Consider the following 14,686-nt stretch of genomic DNA (forward strand, 5'->3'; position numbering starts at 1 on the left):
ATGCTCTTGACCAACTTCCTAGTCTTCCACGTGAGAGCTGAGGGCTCATTCGCGTTGCCTGGTTGATGATGAAACTTTTTAATTTTTTTTTTTATTTTAGAGTAATTCATCTTTGGAGAGCAACTTGGAAGGCCTAGCTGGTGTTTTGGAAGCTGATCTACCAAATTACAAAAGCAAGATACTAAGAATATTATGTACTGTGTATGTATGCAGGAGGTCTGGGAATCTGGGAGGTGCTTTCTTCTCTGTGCATAAGTTTAAGTGTTTAAGGTAGCTTAAATGCCAAGATGGGTTTAGTTCCTGAATGCTCTTATAGTGTAGAGTTTGCTTTACTACAAACAAAAGAAATAGAGGAATAAGCTTATTACATACTAGGTGTAATTCAACGAAGACACCTCTTTACATTACTTTGACTTGAAATGTGTACAAAGGCTTAAAGCAGATAGGAGAAACCTCAGAGCTGCTCTTCAATAGCAGTGAATGAGAACACAGTGATGCTGGGCAATATCCTGTTTCCCAGTGAAGTGTTTGAGAGCACCAATGCTGTTGGCTGCTAACACTTATTTAGTCTTATTATCTGTGCTGCTTTCTTGTTGCCTGTTCCTCTTCTCTGGTAACGAGATGCTTGTGACTTCATAAGCCCATTCGCTAGAGGAGGGGAGCTGGGAACACAAAGAGCTGAAAGCAAGCTCTCCAGTGGCAGACAGCTCCTCCTTCCTCTCCTTAGCAAAGTGCAGGAGCAGAGGTGCCTCTGTCAGGGTCACTGAGCGGTGTCTGAGGGAGGGATTATGCAGGGTCTACAGTAGTAGGTAAGAGAAGTATGAAGGAGGGGTGTGGTGAAGGGAGAGAGTGTTCCAGCCCTAGCTTATGCTATGGTTTTGCAAATACTTTAAATCTGTTTTGTAGTGATGTTTGTTAGTATAAAGCAAATAGTATATTTTTTTTCCTGTAGCAGTAAGACACTTCTGAAAATATAAGGGTAGCTTACATGCATACAAAAATGAATGAGGAAAATTAATTCTTTACAGTAGGACCTGGCCTTCCCTATGCTGTGCTTAAAATGTTACTTTGACTTGAGAAACTTGGAATCAAAATTAATAGCATAAAATGTGTACACCTCTTGTGTAATCTTGCTGATGCTGCCTAATAAAATTATTTCTAAATTGCGAACTTAAAACAACTTTTTACATCCTTGCATAAATTCTGTCACTTATATTATTTGGCCAACCCTCTGGAATACTCAGCAGTTAGATATAAATAAAAGTAAATACCTTAAATATACTTGAAAGTGGCGCCTGCCTTTCTAAATGACTGTAGTTGAAAAGATGTCTGTAAAATATTAACCACGGGATAGAACTGTAAGATCATGCAAGCACTTTTTCCTTATTTCCTCATGAGACAAGTTTAACTTACAATAAGCACATTCTAAGATGCTATGCAGTTGCCAACTGGCACGTGATGAATAAACAACTAACTCCATGTTTCTTTTTCTGTATCAGTGCACGTCTGTTACCAGAAAAGCTTACTGTTTACACGACACTAGTCGGGTTGCTGAATGCCAGGAACTACAATTTTGGTGGGGAATTTGTAGAAGCCATGATTCGTCAGCTTAAAGAATGTCTGAAAGTCAATATGTATAACGAAGCTGTGCATTTAGTAAGTGTTTTGTTTGTTTGTTTTACGTTTTTCCTCATCCTTTTCCTTTCCTCCTCCTTTCACATTTTTGTTCCAGAAGAGCTGGCCCTTTTAGTGTGTATTACAGTCTCTTCTGGCCCCAACATGCGGTGCACTGTAGAGATACTAGGAGGAAATCTGTTATGTGAGAAGTATTTCCTTCCTCAGGGAAGAGGAATCACATTACAGTTGCAAAATTTACTTCCAACTGTGTATTTTCCCAGTGACAATATTTTCACTTGCAGTAAAGAGGTGCTCCCCCGCATCTATTCTACAGTCAAATGTAAAAAGAAAGTCATCTACCTTTGTTGTGTTCAGAGATGTATGATGTTCTTGTGGCTCCCATGGGGGGAAGAAAAAAAAAAAAAGGCCTGCAGAGAAAATGAACAGTGTGGTTCTTAAAAGCTATATTTGATGGCTGTTATCAGGCCTGTGTTTTCATTCTGCTAATAAGGGATGAAGATCAAGCAGGCAGTTTTAAGTGCCATCTGTCTTTGAAAGCGTTTGCTTAGCTCTTGAGGCTTATAGATTTTGTCTGCGAAAAGGTATAAGGACTTCAGCAGTGTCCGATTTAGAAGCCCAGTGTCAAGCTCCCTAGCTTCTTTTGAAGCCCACTGGTGAAAATTAAGATTCTAGTATTTCAATGTATTGAAATTGTCAAGAGACTGCAGTTCAGCTGTGGCACACTTTTGCTAATAAAATCCTTGGTAGAACTTGGAATGTGCTGTCACTTGGCTTCAGCTTCACCTTCTCTGGTCACACTCCTATACCAGTGACTTGTGAGAGTAACAACTAAGGGAGTGGCAGTGGAAATCTTTCCTCAGCTTTGTCAAAGACAGTTTTTGCAGTTTTTCGAGTACTGAACTGTCTGCTTAGCCCAAATTGCTTTCCCAAGACTTCTTCCCAATGATCTTCCTTCAGATCAAAATGCCTGTGTTGTTTTTTTGGACTACGTTTTGTGAATGTGCCTTTAAGAAAAAATATGCAAGATTTTTATTGTTAGAATTTCAGCCTATATTGTCTGTTAGGATTGTGGTGATACTGGGACAGCTTGGGTCCTGCCAGGGCCTTGTTTAAGTCTGAAGGCAGGATACAAATCTAAAGATGGGGGAGAGGAAAGAAAAAAAAAAGGCACTACTCTGCCTCAGATGTTTTCTATTTAAATTCTCATTTCTGTCGGTCTGGATTTCGTACTAGAATGCAGCCAAATTGAGGATATATTCCTGCTATGGAGATTTTTTTTTTCTTCCCAGGCAAATAAGGCCACTTGATTCCCAGCATGCCATCAGTTTGTCACATTTTTGAAGCCTGAAAATGCCAGCAGTTTTTACATAGGCTCTCTCTGTGTAACTATCTGTATTTATTAATAAATAATTACAGAAATTAATCGTGTATAATGGCATACAGATTCAGCACTTCTGTTTCCTGATGCATATCTGGATTGATGAAGCAGTGGATCAATCCATTTTCAGCTTTTTACAAGTTTTTTTTTCCTTCCACTTGTGTAATTTTAGTGATTTGATACCACTTAGAGTAGATAGAAACACAAGGTTTCCTTTCTGTAGTATCACTTTGCATACTGGTGTTTCCTACCCTTCCTTAATTAAAAATACTATCCTTGTGATGTTATTGCAGTGAAACACACTACAGACATTATAATGAACAATATATGGGGCAGTGCTTTATGGTACTTGTTTTCCAGGGTCAAAAGATGGGTCTGTGCAGTATTTCTGCCTTCATAGTACTGGATGAATATTGTACTTTTATTGATGGTTTGTTTTAGTTGTTTAAGTAATGTTTATATGTTCTTGTGAAGTCAGTTTAAAACATATTCATTTAAAACAATGGTTTTGGTCTTTTTTAGGTTCGTTTTCTGTCTGATCTTGTGAATTGTCATGTAATAGCTGCACCATCAATGGTAGCTATGTTTGAGAACTTTGTGAGTGTGACACAGGAGGAAGACGTACCCCAAGTAAGCAAAATCTATAGGCTCCTCTAGTGCTGTTGTCACAATTTTTCTGTGACATAACCATTGCTTCTGTACTTACGCTTGCAATAGGCAAGTTTTAGAAATAGCAAACTAAATGTACTGTCATGTCATTTCCTTAGCATGAGTAAAAGGAGCCTGTGGCAATGAGAAAATACACGCGTAGAGTAAGAAAGTATGGTCCTTTATAGTGAGGTAGCTGAAGTGAATTCATTTTACTTTGCAAGTGCATAGTGCCTGGCTTGTTCTGCTGTATTGATAATCTGCAGAAGGATTGTGACAGTGATACCATTTTTAAAGTCTGCTTATCACGGTTTAAGTTAAAAATGATAAATTTAAAGCAAGAACATATTTTTTTCATGGCTTGGCAATCCAGTCTTTAGCTGCTGGTCTTTACATCCTCCCAAAATAACAGTTTTGCTAATGTTTTAATTTAAATTAAAATGGGGGGTGTGTACGAAATCTTTTGTAGCTTACTTGTATACTTAGATATGTTTCTTTCTTATAGGTACGATGTGACTGGTATATGTTTGCATTTCTGTCATCTTTGCCTTGGGTTGGAAAGGAGTTATATGAGAAAAAGGATGCTGAAATGGATCGTCTCTTGTCTCAGACAGAAAGCTATTTGAAGTAAGTTGTAATTCATTAAAAATACTCTTTTTGGTATCTATTCAAGTATGGATTAATAGCTTTGATTATTGCTCACTTAAAAGTATTCTAAAGTCTTAGGTCTGAACCATTCTTGGGCAGGGGGACCCCTGAAAATAGAATAAGTGGAGAGATTCTTGAATTTGAAAAGTTTTATTGTCTTGTCTAGTTCTAGGGTATGTTGAAGGACTTGTTCTGCTCTTGCTGGAGCAGTTGCAGCTGTAAGTGTGCTGTGAATACTGATAGGTTGTTGTTTTAGCGCTCTGCGGTGTGACTGCTTTCTGTCCAGGTGCTTCAAGTTGACATTGTTGTCAAGATATGCTAATAGAGATATTTTAAGTAATCACAAACCTGGTTTTTGTATACTGTAGACTTCATCAGCTGAAGAGATCAAATAATAGTACACTCACAATAAGAAAAAATTCCTGCCCTAAATTAGTCTTTTAAAGGTCAGGTTTTCTTTCCTGTGTAAACAGACGCCGCCAGAAGATTCATGTACCCATGCTTCAAGTTTGGACTGCTGATAAACCACATCCACAAGAAGAGGTGAGTGGACTTTACACTGCATTCTTTCAGAAAGTTTGAAAAACAATTTTTTACTAATAAAATGTTATTTTATCATGGAATTATAAAGCACCTCTAAAAGTATTAATGTTTTGAATTGTCTCCTATTTGTCATTAATTCTAAAAAGTTCTACATGAGGAATTTTCTTCTAAGTCTTGGGCCTAAATATAAGATTGTATGGGGTTGAGCAGGAGACTGTTTTGTTGTTTGCTGACAAGCCCCTGAGGAAATGTTATGAAGTGAGGAATAGTTGTAAATTATAGTATTTGTTTTCTGGAACTGCAGATACAGGGCTTCCTGTTGAAAGGACCTTTGTGAGAAGCAGAATGTAATTCCTTACTTACGCCTCAATGTTTTCCCTCTGCAAGAAAGAGACCTTTGCAGTGGCTTTGCTTTCTCAGCTCCAGGAAGTGTTAAACAAATATGTAGACACTGTATGCAGCAGTTACCGTGCCATCTTTCACAATTAAGCCAAAAATACTGGAGGGGAGAGGTGGTGTCTGGGTAGTTTGGGGTGGAATTTGCCTTTTCAGATATTCTTGGGTTTTTTCCTTTCCCCTAAGTTTGAGGACAAACTTAGCTGGAAAGTGTGATCTAAATTGATCTTCTGGGAAGGTTTGGAACATGGCCCTCTTACCTTTTGTTCACTGTTCTGATTAAATCACAGTCTTAACAATTGTCTTGTTAATGATAATTTGGAGAGATAGGCTGTCTGGTGATGTGATTTGTCAATGTATTTTGCCTGCCCAATATCTGAATTTCCTTATTTAGCTCAATAGAGGAGACTAGCCGAGTGAGTTTGAGACCATGTGTTACCCAGAATACTGCAAACAGGGCTGTTCACTTCAAGTGGTAGTTGTTAGTAGTTTTGTTCCCGTTTTGTAGTGTGATAATTTCAGTAAATGCAAAGCGCTTCCATGTAAAGACATTTCTGGCACCAGTTATAACTTGTCTTGTGTTCAGGAAGGCCACAAGCCTCCAGAGTTCTTTGACTGCTTTTAGCAAAAGAGTAATTAAATAAAACAAGCCTATTGCCAGTTGCACAGGTGTCTGTGCCATCTCTGGGAGGATGCTGGGACTCACAATTGTGTTGAAAACCATGGTGAAGGTATTAGTATTTGATAGTATTGTATTTGTCTTGAATATTCAGTAGTTGGTAGTTTTTGATTGCTATGGGAACAGCATGGCAGTCCTACAGAATGTCTTTTCAATTTTAATGTTAATATTATGTTTGTTTTAATACCACCAATGAGCAGTGACTGAAGTAATGTTCACTGCTGTAATTTCGCTGGCAGATTCAAAGGATGGCCATCATGCTCTGAGTCCTGGGCTGCCTGTTGGTGTTTAAAAACCTGCCAGCAGGTAAATTTTACTAACACAATGTTGTGTGGAATTAGGAGCAGCTCTGGCATTTAGTGTTGTTAAATTATTTCTTGGTTTACTGAATCAGCAGTTTTAAGAAACCTTTTTTTCTGAATGGAATACAGAATTTATGAAATACATTTCTGATAGTTCGGGGAGCTGCCAGCTTTGGTATCAGATTCAGCACATCTGATGTTTCTCACCTTTTTCCTTCAGTATTTAGACTGCCTTTGGTCTCAGATTCAGAAGTTGAAAAAAGACCGTTGGCAAGAACGACACATTCTGAGGCCCTACTTGGCTTTTGACAGCATTCTTTGTGAAGCGCTGCAACACAATCTGCCTCCGTTCACTCCTCCGCCTCACACCGAAGATTCAGTGTACCCAATGCCAAGGGTTATTTTTAGGATGTTTGACTACACAGATGACCCAGAGGTATGTCATTGCTGTGGGGGATGGTGAGCAGATTTCATAGTTAGGTTCCTGGGGCAATATTGGTCAAAATGTGATGTCCCCTCTCCCAGGATAGTGAGTGGTTTGAAGACCAGCAGCAGTTCTGCTGTGGTACTTCTGTAGAAATGAACTAGGTGACCAAGTTACCGTTTAAAGCAAATCTGTGAGGAGCAGAATTTAGGGAGTGAGATGTTGTGATGCTTTCGTTTCGAATGACAGTGTTGATTGAATTCTCTAATGTGTCTAGTAAAACTGCTTCCACAGACTGTCCTGGTTTCAGCTGGAATAGAGTTAATTTTCTTCCTAGTAGCAGGCATAGTGCTGTTTTGGATTCAGGATGAGAAGAATGTTGATAACACACTGATGTTTTAGTTGTTGCTAAGTACTGCTTATGCTAGTCAAGGACTTTTCAGTTTTCCCATGCTCTGCTAGGTACACAAGAAACTGGGAGGGGGCACAGCCAGAATAGTTGATCCAAACTGACCAAAGGGCTATTCCATACCATATGGCGTCATGCCCAGTATATAAACTGGAGGGGGTTGGCCGGGGAGCAGCGATCGCTGCTCGGGAACTGTCTGGATATCGGTCAGCGGGTGGTGAGCAATTGCATTGTGCATTACTTGCTTTGTATATTATTATTATTATTATCATTATTATATTGTTATTATTATCATTACTATTTTACTTTATTTCAACTATTAAACTGTTCTTATCTCAACTCAGGAGTTTTTCTCACTCTTACTCTTCCGATTCTCTCCCCCATCCCATCGGGGCAGGGGGAGCGAGTGAGTGGCTGCGTGGTGCTTAGTTGCTGTCTGGGGCTAAACCACGACACAGGGTTAGACTTGCCTTCCATAAAGTTGGTCACTTGAGTCTTTTTCCAGGCTAGATATTTATTGTAATGTTTAAAGACTGTTGTTTACTCATCTGTTAAAATTTGTTGGTGCATATTGTGGAACAAAGGAGTGCTTAATTGGGGTGGGTAGAAGATTGATCCATCTCAACAGTCTGCCTCCAGCATTGGTCAACAGCAGATATGTAGACAAAAGTGTACAGGAATATGAGAAGAATACATACTGCTTTCTCCAAGTGCTTTTATACCTTCCTTTGCTTTGTCTGCTGCCTTTTACCTTCATTTATTGGCCCCTGGTTTTTGCAACGAATGAGACCATGACTGTGTATTCTTTCCACTCTGTCCTGGCTGTTCCTGGCTCTATTTCTTTATCATATTCCAGCTCAACTGTGATTTTTTTTTTTTCCCAGGCTGCATGGTGGTAGCCTGCCTGATGGCTCCATAGAGCAAAGGAAGAAGTGGATGCTCCATGAACTTAAAATCACGTTCTCTAGTTTTGTTCCCATTTCTTTTTGTAATGAGTCCTAGTATTCATTTTGTTTTAAACATCAGTCTGAGGTTTGTGTGGAACTGTGTCACACCAGCTTCTCAGTCCTGAAGGATACAGGGCAGCTGAGACCTTGCTGTGTTTATGTGGAAGTTGGACTATTTTTTTCCACCTGTAAAGTATGTAGGATAGCTTGCTACCTGTAGCATTAGCAGTGATCTTTCATGAGTCTTAATTCTTTCTTACCAGGGCCCTGTCATGCCTGGCAGCCACTCTGTTGAACGATTTGTAATTGAAGAGAACCTTCACTGCATCATCAAATCCCACTGGAAGGAGAGAAAGACTTGGTAGGAAGAGCTTAGCACTATGGGGCCCTGGCACTTCTTATATGCTACTGTGGCTTCGGTGGCATCAGGGATATGCAGTCTTGCATTGGTTAGACAAGACCTCAAGATTAAACATTTCCAGAGCATTTGATGAAACTTGATTTACTGCATTTAACTGTATTAAAACTGTTGCCTGGAATACTATGTGTCTGTAATATCCAGATAATGGAGAGTCTGTGTGATCCAGGGGGACAGTGGCTGCTTGGGAAGGGAATTCCTTGATAATACAGGATGTGCTGCAAAAAATATGCAGACACACCTTATTCTTCATGGGAGCACTGTGGAGAGTGTGGTTGTGTTATTCCTGGAATTTTGAAGCAGCTGATTTGTTGGGACACAGTGAGCGTTGAGCTGGTTTATCTGCAGCTGACCGCGCTGGTGTTTATGAACACGCTTCTGCTTCCTACTCCTCCTTGTTGCATTCTTCTCTTTGGGATTACATGGCAGAGGTAATTGAGCTCTAGGGAGTCATTGCAGGGCCAGCAGGTTTCATTAGTTTTAATTCAGCCGTGCCAGGAAGCAGTCAGGGCACTTTTCTTCATTTCTGTCTGAGCAATATCTAATGTGGGTAATTGATAACCGAGATGGTTTGCCACAGGTGTCACATGTCCGAATGAAAACCACCAAGCTTTGTACAGTATGCAAAAAATGGACAGAGAGAATGTTTTTGGTGATGGCATGTGTTTGGTTGCAGCTGTTTGCTTCAACAGAAACTAAAATTCAGGGTTGTTGCAGTTACTAGGATAGTCTTTGTTAATCCTCAGAGGAAAGTAAAAGACTAGAGGGAGATACAAGATTTGCCGGAGAGGTAGAAATAAAATCAAGGAAGTAGCAGTTGTTTGCTTTGTAATAGTGATAGGTGATAATGAGCTGATTAAAATGTGAAGCATTTGAAGCCTGAGAGTTTCTTACATAACCCATTAGCTTAATTGTGCTTTCAAGTCATTCTGAACATCTGTTGTTAGGGTTTTTGGTTGGTTTTTTTTTTTCTTTTAATATACGCATGCCAGAACTAAAGATCACTGTGACTATTTATGCAAAACTATTTTGCGTAGCAGTATAGTGTTCAAGTGATGTAACTACATAGAGATAAAATACATCATTACAAATCATAGTTTAGGGAATGCTTGATGTGTTCTTGTGCTGGGTCTGTTTTTAAGTGTTCTATGGATTAATGGACAGACTTTGGAAGGATTGTTGATTTGTTTGTGCTGCTTTTGTGTGAACTCTTGCCCAGAATGAAGCATTTTCTGTAACCTTGTTACTTGATCTTTACATCACATTTGCTCTGTTATGTTCTGAACTAAATGTACCTATGGTTTTGCAGTGCTGCACAGCTGTTGAGCTATCCAGGAAATAACAAGATCCCCTTGAACTACCACATAGTAGAGGTATGGATTTTATAGATAATCTCTTTTGTAACTCTGTTATTTCACGAGTAACATGTCCCAGTTAGTTCCATGATAGGTCCGTTAAATTGCAGTTTGATTTGGGAGTCAACCAGAACCTTGTTGAATTCAACCAATGGCTTTTAAATAAGCAGGTTGTATACAGCAGAGTGTTAGTTCTATGCTTTTTGTTGTCATTTTGACTTGGTGCATGGAGCTTTGGTCAAGTACTAAAATTTCTTAGTGCACTAGTAATCCAGGCAGTGGTGTTTCTCAAACTTTTGAAGTTTTACATATGATGCTTCTAATGTATCATGCAGTCTGAGATGGCTACAGCTGAGTCACTTCTATTTTAAAAAAAATTGAATTAAAATAAAAGAGCAAATGGAGGCATTGAAATACAAGAAACTCCATTTAAACATAAGAAAAATCTTTTTTTTTTTTACTGCAAAGGTGATTGAACACTGGAACAATTTGTCCAGAGAAGTTGCGGAGTCTCTATCCTTAGAGAAGTTCAAAACCTAACAGGACACAGCCCTGAGCAACCTGCTCTAAGTGACCCTGCCTTATGCAGGGGGCTTTTGACTAGGTGATCTACAGCCAGACTCAGCCATTCTGCATGACTCTATGTTTGGATCTTCTAAATGATTTTGTTCTACTGGCCCTGAAAAGAACTTGCAGTGAAATAGCAGTGTGTTTCCTCTGGGGCATCCTCCATATTAGAGAATTTTAAATAACCGTAATGTGTATCAGAAGAACAGTGTAGGTTTTCTTTTGCTGCCTCCTTTCAAGGATCTGTTTTCAAGATGCAGAGCTGTATAAAACTTCGTTAATTTCTGTCAAAAGTTGAAAGGGATTAAGAGATTTCAGTAATGATGGCAACCTGTCATATAAAGGCTTTATGAAGAAGTATCTATCAGTAGGAATTTCAGAGCTAATTATAACAAGAAATAGTCTTATGTAGAAGATTTGTCTTAATAAAAGTGGGATTGAGAATTCCTCTTGGCACCAAAATGCCAAATATTCTGAATGCTGTAAAGTTACATTACTTTTGGTCAGCTTGTTCTTTTTGTACTCTGAATTCAGAACAGAGGAATCTTAAAATTAACAATAATTTTCTGCCTTAACATCGAAGTATCTTCAGTGGTCTTATCGTATCTTCAGGTGCTGTATATGGCTGTGTCCTTCATGCTCAGCTGTACATTAATGCCAACAAATAGTTACTGCAATTCCTGATGAAATAAGTTACCTAAAGGCCCTGGAAATTCTTTGATTCAGAAACTTTGTAGGATATGAAAATAGCAACGGTTCGCATAGATGAAATTACTGGAAAGAAGTGCAAGATTGATGTACAAATTCTTTGACTATTACTGTAACAATTCCCTTTTTCTTGCAGTTTTGAGTTATTTTAGAATATTAACTTCATTACTTGTCTCTGTCTGCTTACTTTGAATGAAGCTCCAGAGTTTTTAAGGCTTAACATGCTTTTTTCAGGCTTCTGTTCATTCTGCTTACTACTGCTCCCTTGTAAGTTCTCAACAGTCAAGTTGGTGATATGTTGCTTTCAACAACAATTTAACAGTTTAATCTGTGAAATTCCACTAACTTTTTAGTAAGCCACAGAACTGTAGAAATAATATGGTCTAACAAATAAAGGAAAGTGTTATTTAAGGTTCAGAACATAAGTTAGGCAGACGTAAGCGTAGCCTGAAAGTGGTTGTCAGTACCTTCCCAAGTATGCCTGCTTTTGAGGTCCCTGAGGCTCCATGTCATAGTTTGTCAGGCTGAGCACAGAATGATTCATGCTACCTGGAATCCATGCCTTTCTCTCAGTAGCTTCTTATAGACCCATGTGTGGATATTTCTGGTGGCTGTGAACAGAGAATGCCTGGGCAGCATCATTGGGTTGTTGGACTGCTGTGCCTTGTTGTGCTCCTACAGCTTTTGGTACAACTTACACTTGACAGAGTTCGGACATTCAGATCATCAGTGTCCTGATCTTTCTTGTGGCCTTGTTATTTGCACAAAGTATGGTATGCCACTTTGAGACACTTAATCTGAGTGTTTGGTAATGAACATGTGATGAGTGTCACAAATAGAGTTTTATAGAATCATAGAATCATTTAGGTTGGAAAAAGACCTTTAAGATCATCCAGTCCAACCATTAATCTACACTACCAAGTCCACACTAAACCAATCAAGGGTAGACTAGACTAAACCATGTCCCAGAGTGCCACGTCTCCCCGTTATTTGAATGCTTCCACGCATAACTGTGTTATGTATGCAGTATCTCAAACAGATAATGACTGATCATCCAGTTGCTGTTATTTCCTATCTTGAGAAAAGGAACAGTTTTCTACCTAGCAGGGTCCCCCCTACCTTTTTTTGCCATACTTGTCTTAACAGTATGTCCAAATTACACTGTCACAAAAAGGTTCTTCAGCTCCTTGTAGTCTCTTCATGCTCTCAAGCCCTTCCTTAGAATAACTAGTTCTAGTCAATGTGTTTTCATGTGCTGTCTGTGGAGTCTATATATGGGTGTTGATTTCTTACACTCGTAAGAAGATTTTCTAAAGCTTACTCATTTAAGCTTCAATTCTTCCATGTTTATTCGGAAGTTTAAAGTTAAAGAGGAAATGGACTGACCATAATGAACCAAAGTTTCCTGATTCCTTTGTAATTTAAATGTAGTTGACAATGGCATGCAAAATAAACGGAAACTCAGGGGCGAATGTTGTACAATGATGATCTTTTCGTAGCCCTTCAAGATTGACATGTTGTTATTGTAGGCAAACTTGAAAATAAACACATGAATGCTGACTGCAGGATTGTTTTCAGTTTTCTTAGAAGGATCCTCTGCCAAAGAGTACTGAGCCTGTATTTTTGTTGTACGAAGTGCTGGTTGTAATTTTCAGTTGAAAGTTGTGGCATTATTTATATAAGTTTTTGTATAGGAGAAAAGAGGACATGATGGAAAAGGTGCAGATGTAATTTTAACGCAAATAGTCTTTCATACTAAATGTTTAGGCTTCATTTACTATCTTAAATATTTACATTTATTATTTAACAGCACCAGTTGATTTCTGCTTTTCTCAGATCATGTGGTAGCACTGTAGTAGGTCATATGATAACTATGTCCATCTCTACAGTTACATGGTGTATTTGTTAGACATAATAAATGTATAATGCTGGTGTTGTGTTAGTTTGAAATGATAGGGCAGTTAGTGGACTGTTATCAGTACAGCGTAGGGTTACCACTACTTTTATAAATAGTTTCTCTCTTTTTCCTGGAACATGCATTTGACAGAATAGTATGGGCCTTTTGTAAGATTGATGGCCACTATTGCAAAGCTGAGGGTTGTGCAGACTACATTGGACTGTGCTCTGTGCCTTTCTCTCCTACAGGTAATATTTGCAGAATTGTTTCAACTTCCATCTCCACCACACATTGAAGTCATGTACACAACGCTTCTGATTGAACTGTGCAAGCTTCAGCCTGGCTCTTTACCACAAGTTGTATCCTTTCTGTGCTGCATTTATAAAATGCAGTATTTATTCTGTTTGTTCTGTGGATGATGGGATAGCGCTAAATACTGGCAGTATTAATCTTTATAGCAGCTGAATGAAACTTTGCCTGTAACACTCACATGAAAGAATAGCACAGCCCACTTAGTGCAGGTCTAGATTTGCCAAGTGGGCAAGACTCTTCAGCGTTCTGGACAATGTTCTGGTACCTCCCCTGACCTTCCCAAGATAGGCTGTCTTGCTGAAGGGATAAAATATAATATTCCTTTTTGTCACTGCAGCCTGTTTAGGGCTGTACAATGCATGGCATGGTCACAGACACACTAAAGGCTGAGAAGGAAATTAAATGACAGCCTTGATCTTTTGTTCTAACAACTGTGTGAGTGCTCCTACTCTTTTTTTTTTTTCTTTTTTTTCTTTTTTTTCTTTTTTTTTTTCCTTCAGTAGGAAGTGTAGCAGATGATTTAAAGGAACTTGCCTGAGTTCCCACTCAGTGCTCCCACTAGGAGCATTCAAAAGGTCAGTAATCATCTGTCAGCTCAGACAGGGTGGCTAAATGCTGAGGAAGGAGGCATGACTCCCAGCTAATTCTGGTTATTACATTGCCCCTGCTTTGCTGCCATTTTAGATCATGTTAGATCATCAGTTTAGATCAAGCTACAGACTGTGAGAATGGAGGACGGTTAACAGATGTCTATCTACTGGTAATTTCATACCCAGATTTTCATTCTACTTCATGATACCACTCACTGTTTGCAAATCACATAATCTCAATGGTTAGAGCTAAGTCTATTTCTAGAATTGGGTGGACGTCCATGCAGAAAGTTTTTAATGTTAATAGGGACACTGTAAGAAGGATAGAGCCCTTGCTGGGTAAAGTCAGTGTAGACATACTTTCTCAAGCCTTCAGTGATCATCACAGATGTGGATAAGCATCAACAGAAGCTAGACTGGTGAGATTACAGAAATACTTCCTTAAGGATGCTGGTGTCTGTTCATATCAGTGCAGTTTTGCTTGTCACGTGATGCGAGTTCTGGCTTTCTATGGAAGAAGCCAGCAGTCTCATTGCAATACTGGAAGAAAACTAGACTGGGATTAAAGGGTGGAACTCACTATATGCTTGATTTTTTCCACTGTGGATTTACTGTGATTTACCTGATTTTGGAGTAGACCCAGGGAGCTTTCAGTATAAAAAGTTGATGACATTCTATTCACAAACCGAAAGGAATAACATCTGACTTATCTAGTGCTTTTCTGTTGACCTTAATAAGAAACTTTCAGCTTGCACAAGCCACAGAAATGCTCTACATGCGTTTGGATACAATGAATACAACATGTGTGGATAGGTAAATATGTTTTG

The 14,686-nt window shown here is 38.9% G+C and overlaps 1 protein-coding gene across 4 annotated transcripts in view; it reads left to right on the forward strand.

Moving 5' to 3' along the window:
- The window catches only part of NCBP1 (nuclear cap binding protein subunit 1), a 33,468-nt gene that overhangs the window by 1,511 nt on the left and 17,271 nt on the right, over positions 1-14,686 (forward strand). For 3 of the 4 annotated variants that reach the window (XM_075726558.1, XM_075726559.1, XM_075726560.1), the window contains exons 3-12: positions 101-201; positions 1,500-1,656; positions 3,539-3,646; positions 4,170-4,291; positions 4,786-4,855; positions 6,453-6,668; positions 8,276-8,373; positions 9,740-9,803; positions 13,206-13,316; positions 14,608-14,672. In XM_075726558.1, the coding sequence (XP_075582673.1) occupies positions 101-201; positions 1,500-1,656; positions 3,539-3,646; positions 4,170-4,291; positions 4,786-4,855; positions 6,453-6,668; positions 8,276-8,373; positions 9,740-9,803; positions 13,206-13,316; positions 14,608-14,672 (1,112 nt within the window). Of the gene's footprint in view, positions 1-100; positions 202-1,499; positions 1,657-3,538; positions 3,647-4,169; positions 4,292-4,785; positions 4,856-6,452; positions 6,669-8,275; positions 8,374-8,835; positions 8,862-9,739; positions 9,804-13,205; positions 13,317-14,607; positions 14,673-14,686 lie in introns of those variants that run through there. The other variant, XM_075726561.1, reaches the window with a different exon arrangement.

This window comes from Pelecanus crispus, chromosome Z, assembly GCF_030463565.1.
Source record: "Pelecanus crispus isolate bPelCri1 chromosome Z, bPelCri1.pri, whole genome shotgun sequence".
Classification (NCBI taxonomy): Eukaryota; Metazoa; Chordata; class Aves; order Pelecaniformes; family Pelecanidae; genus Pelecanus; species Pelecanus crispus.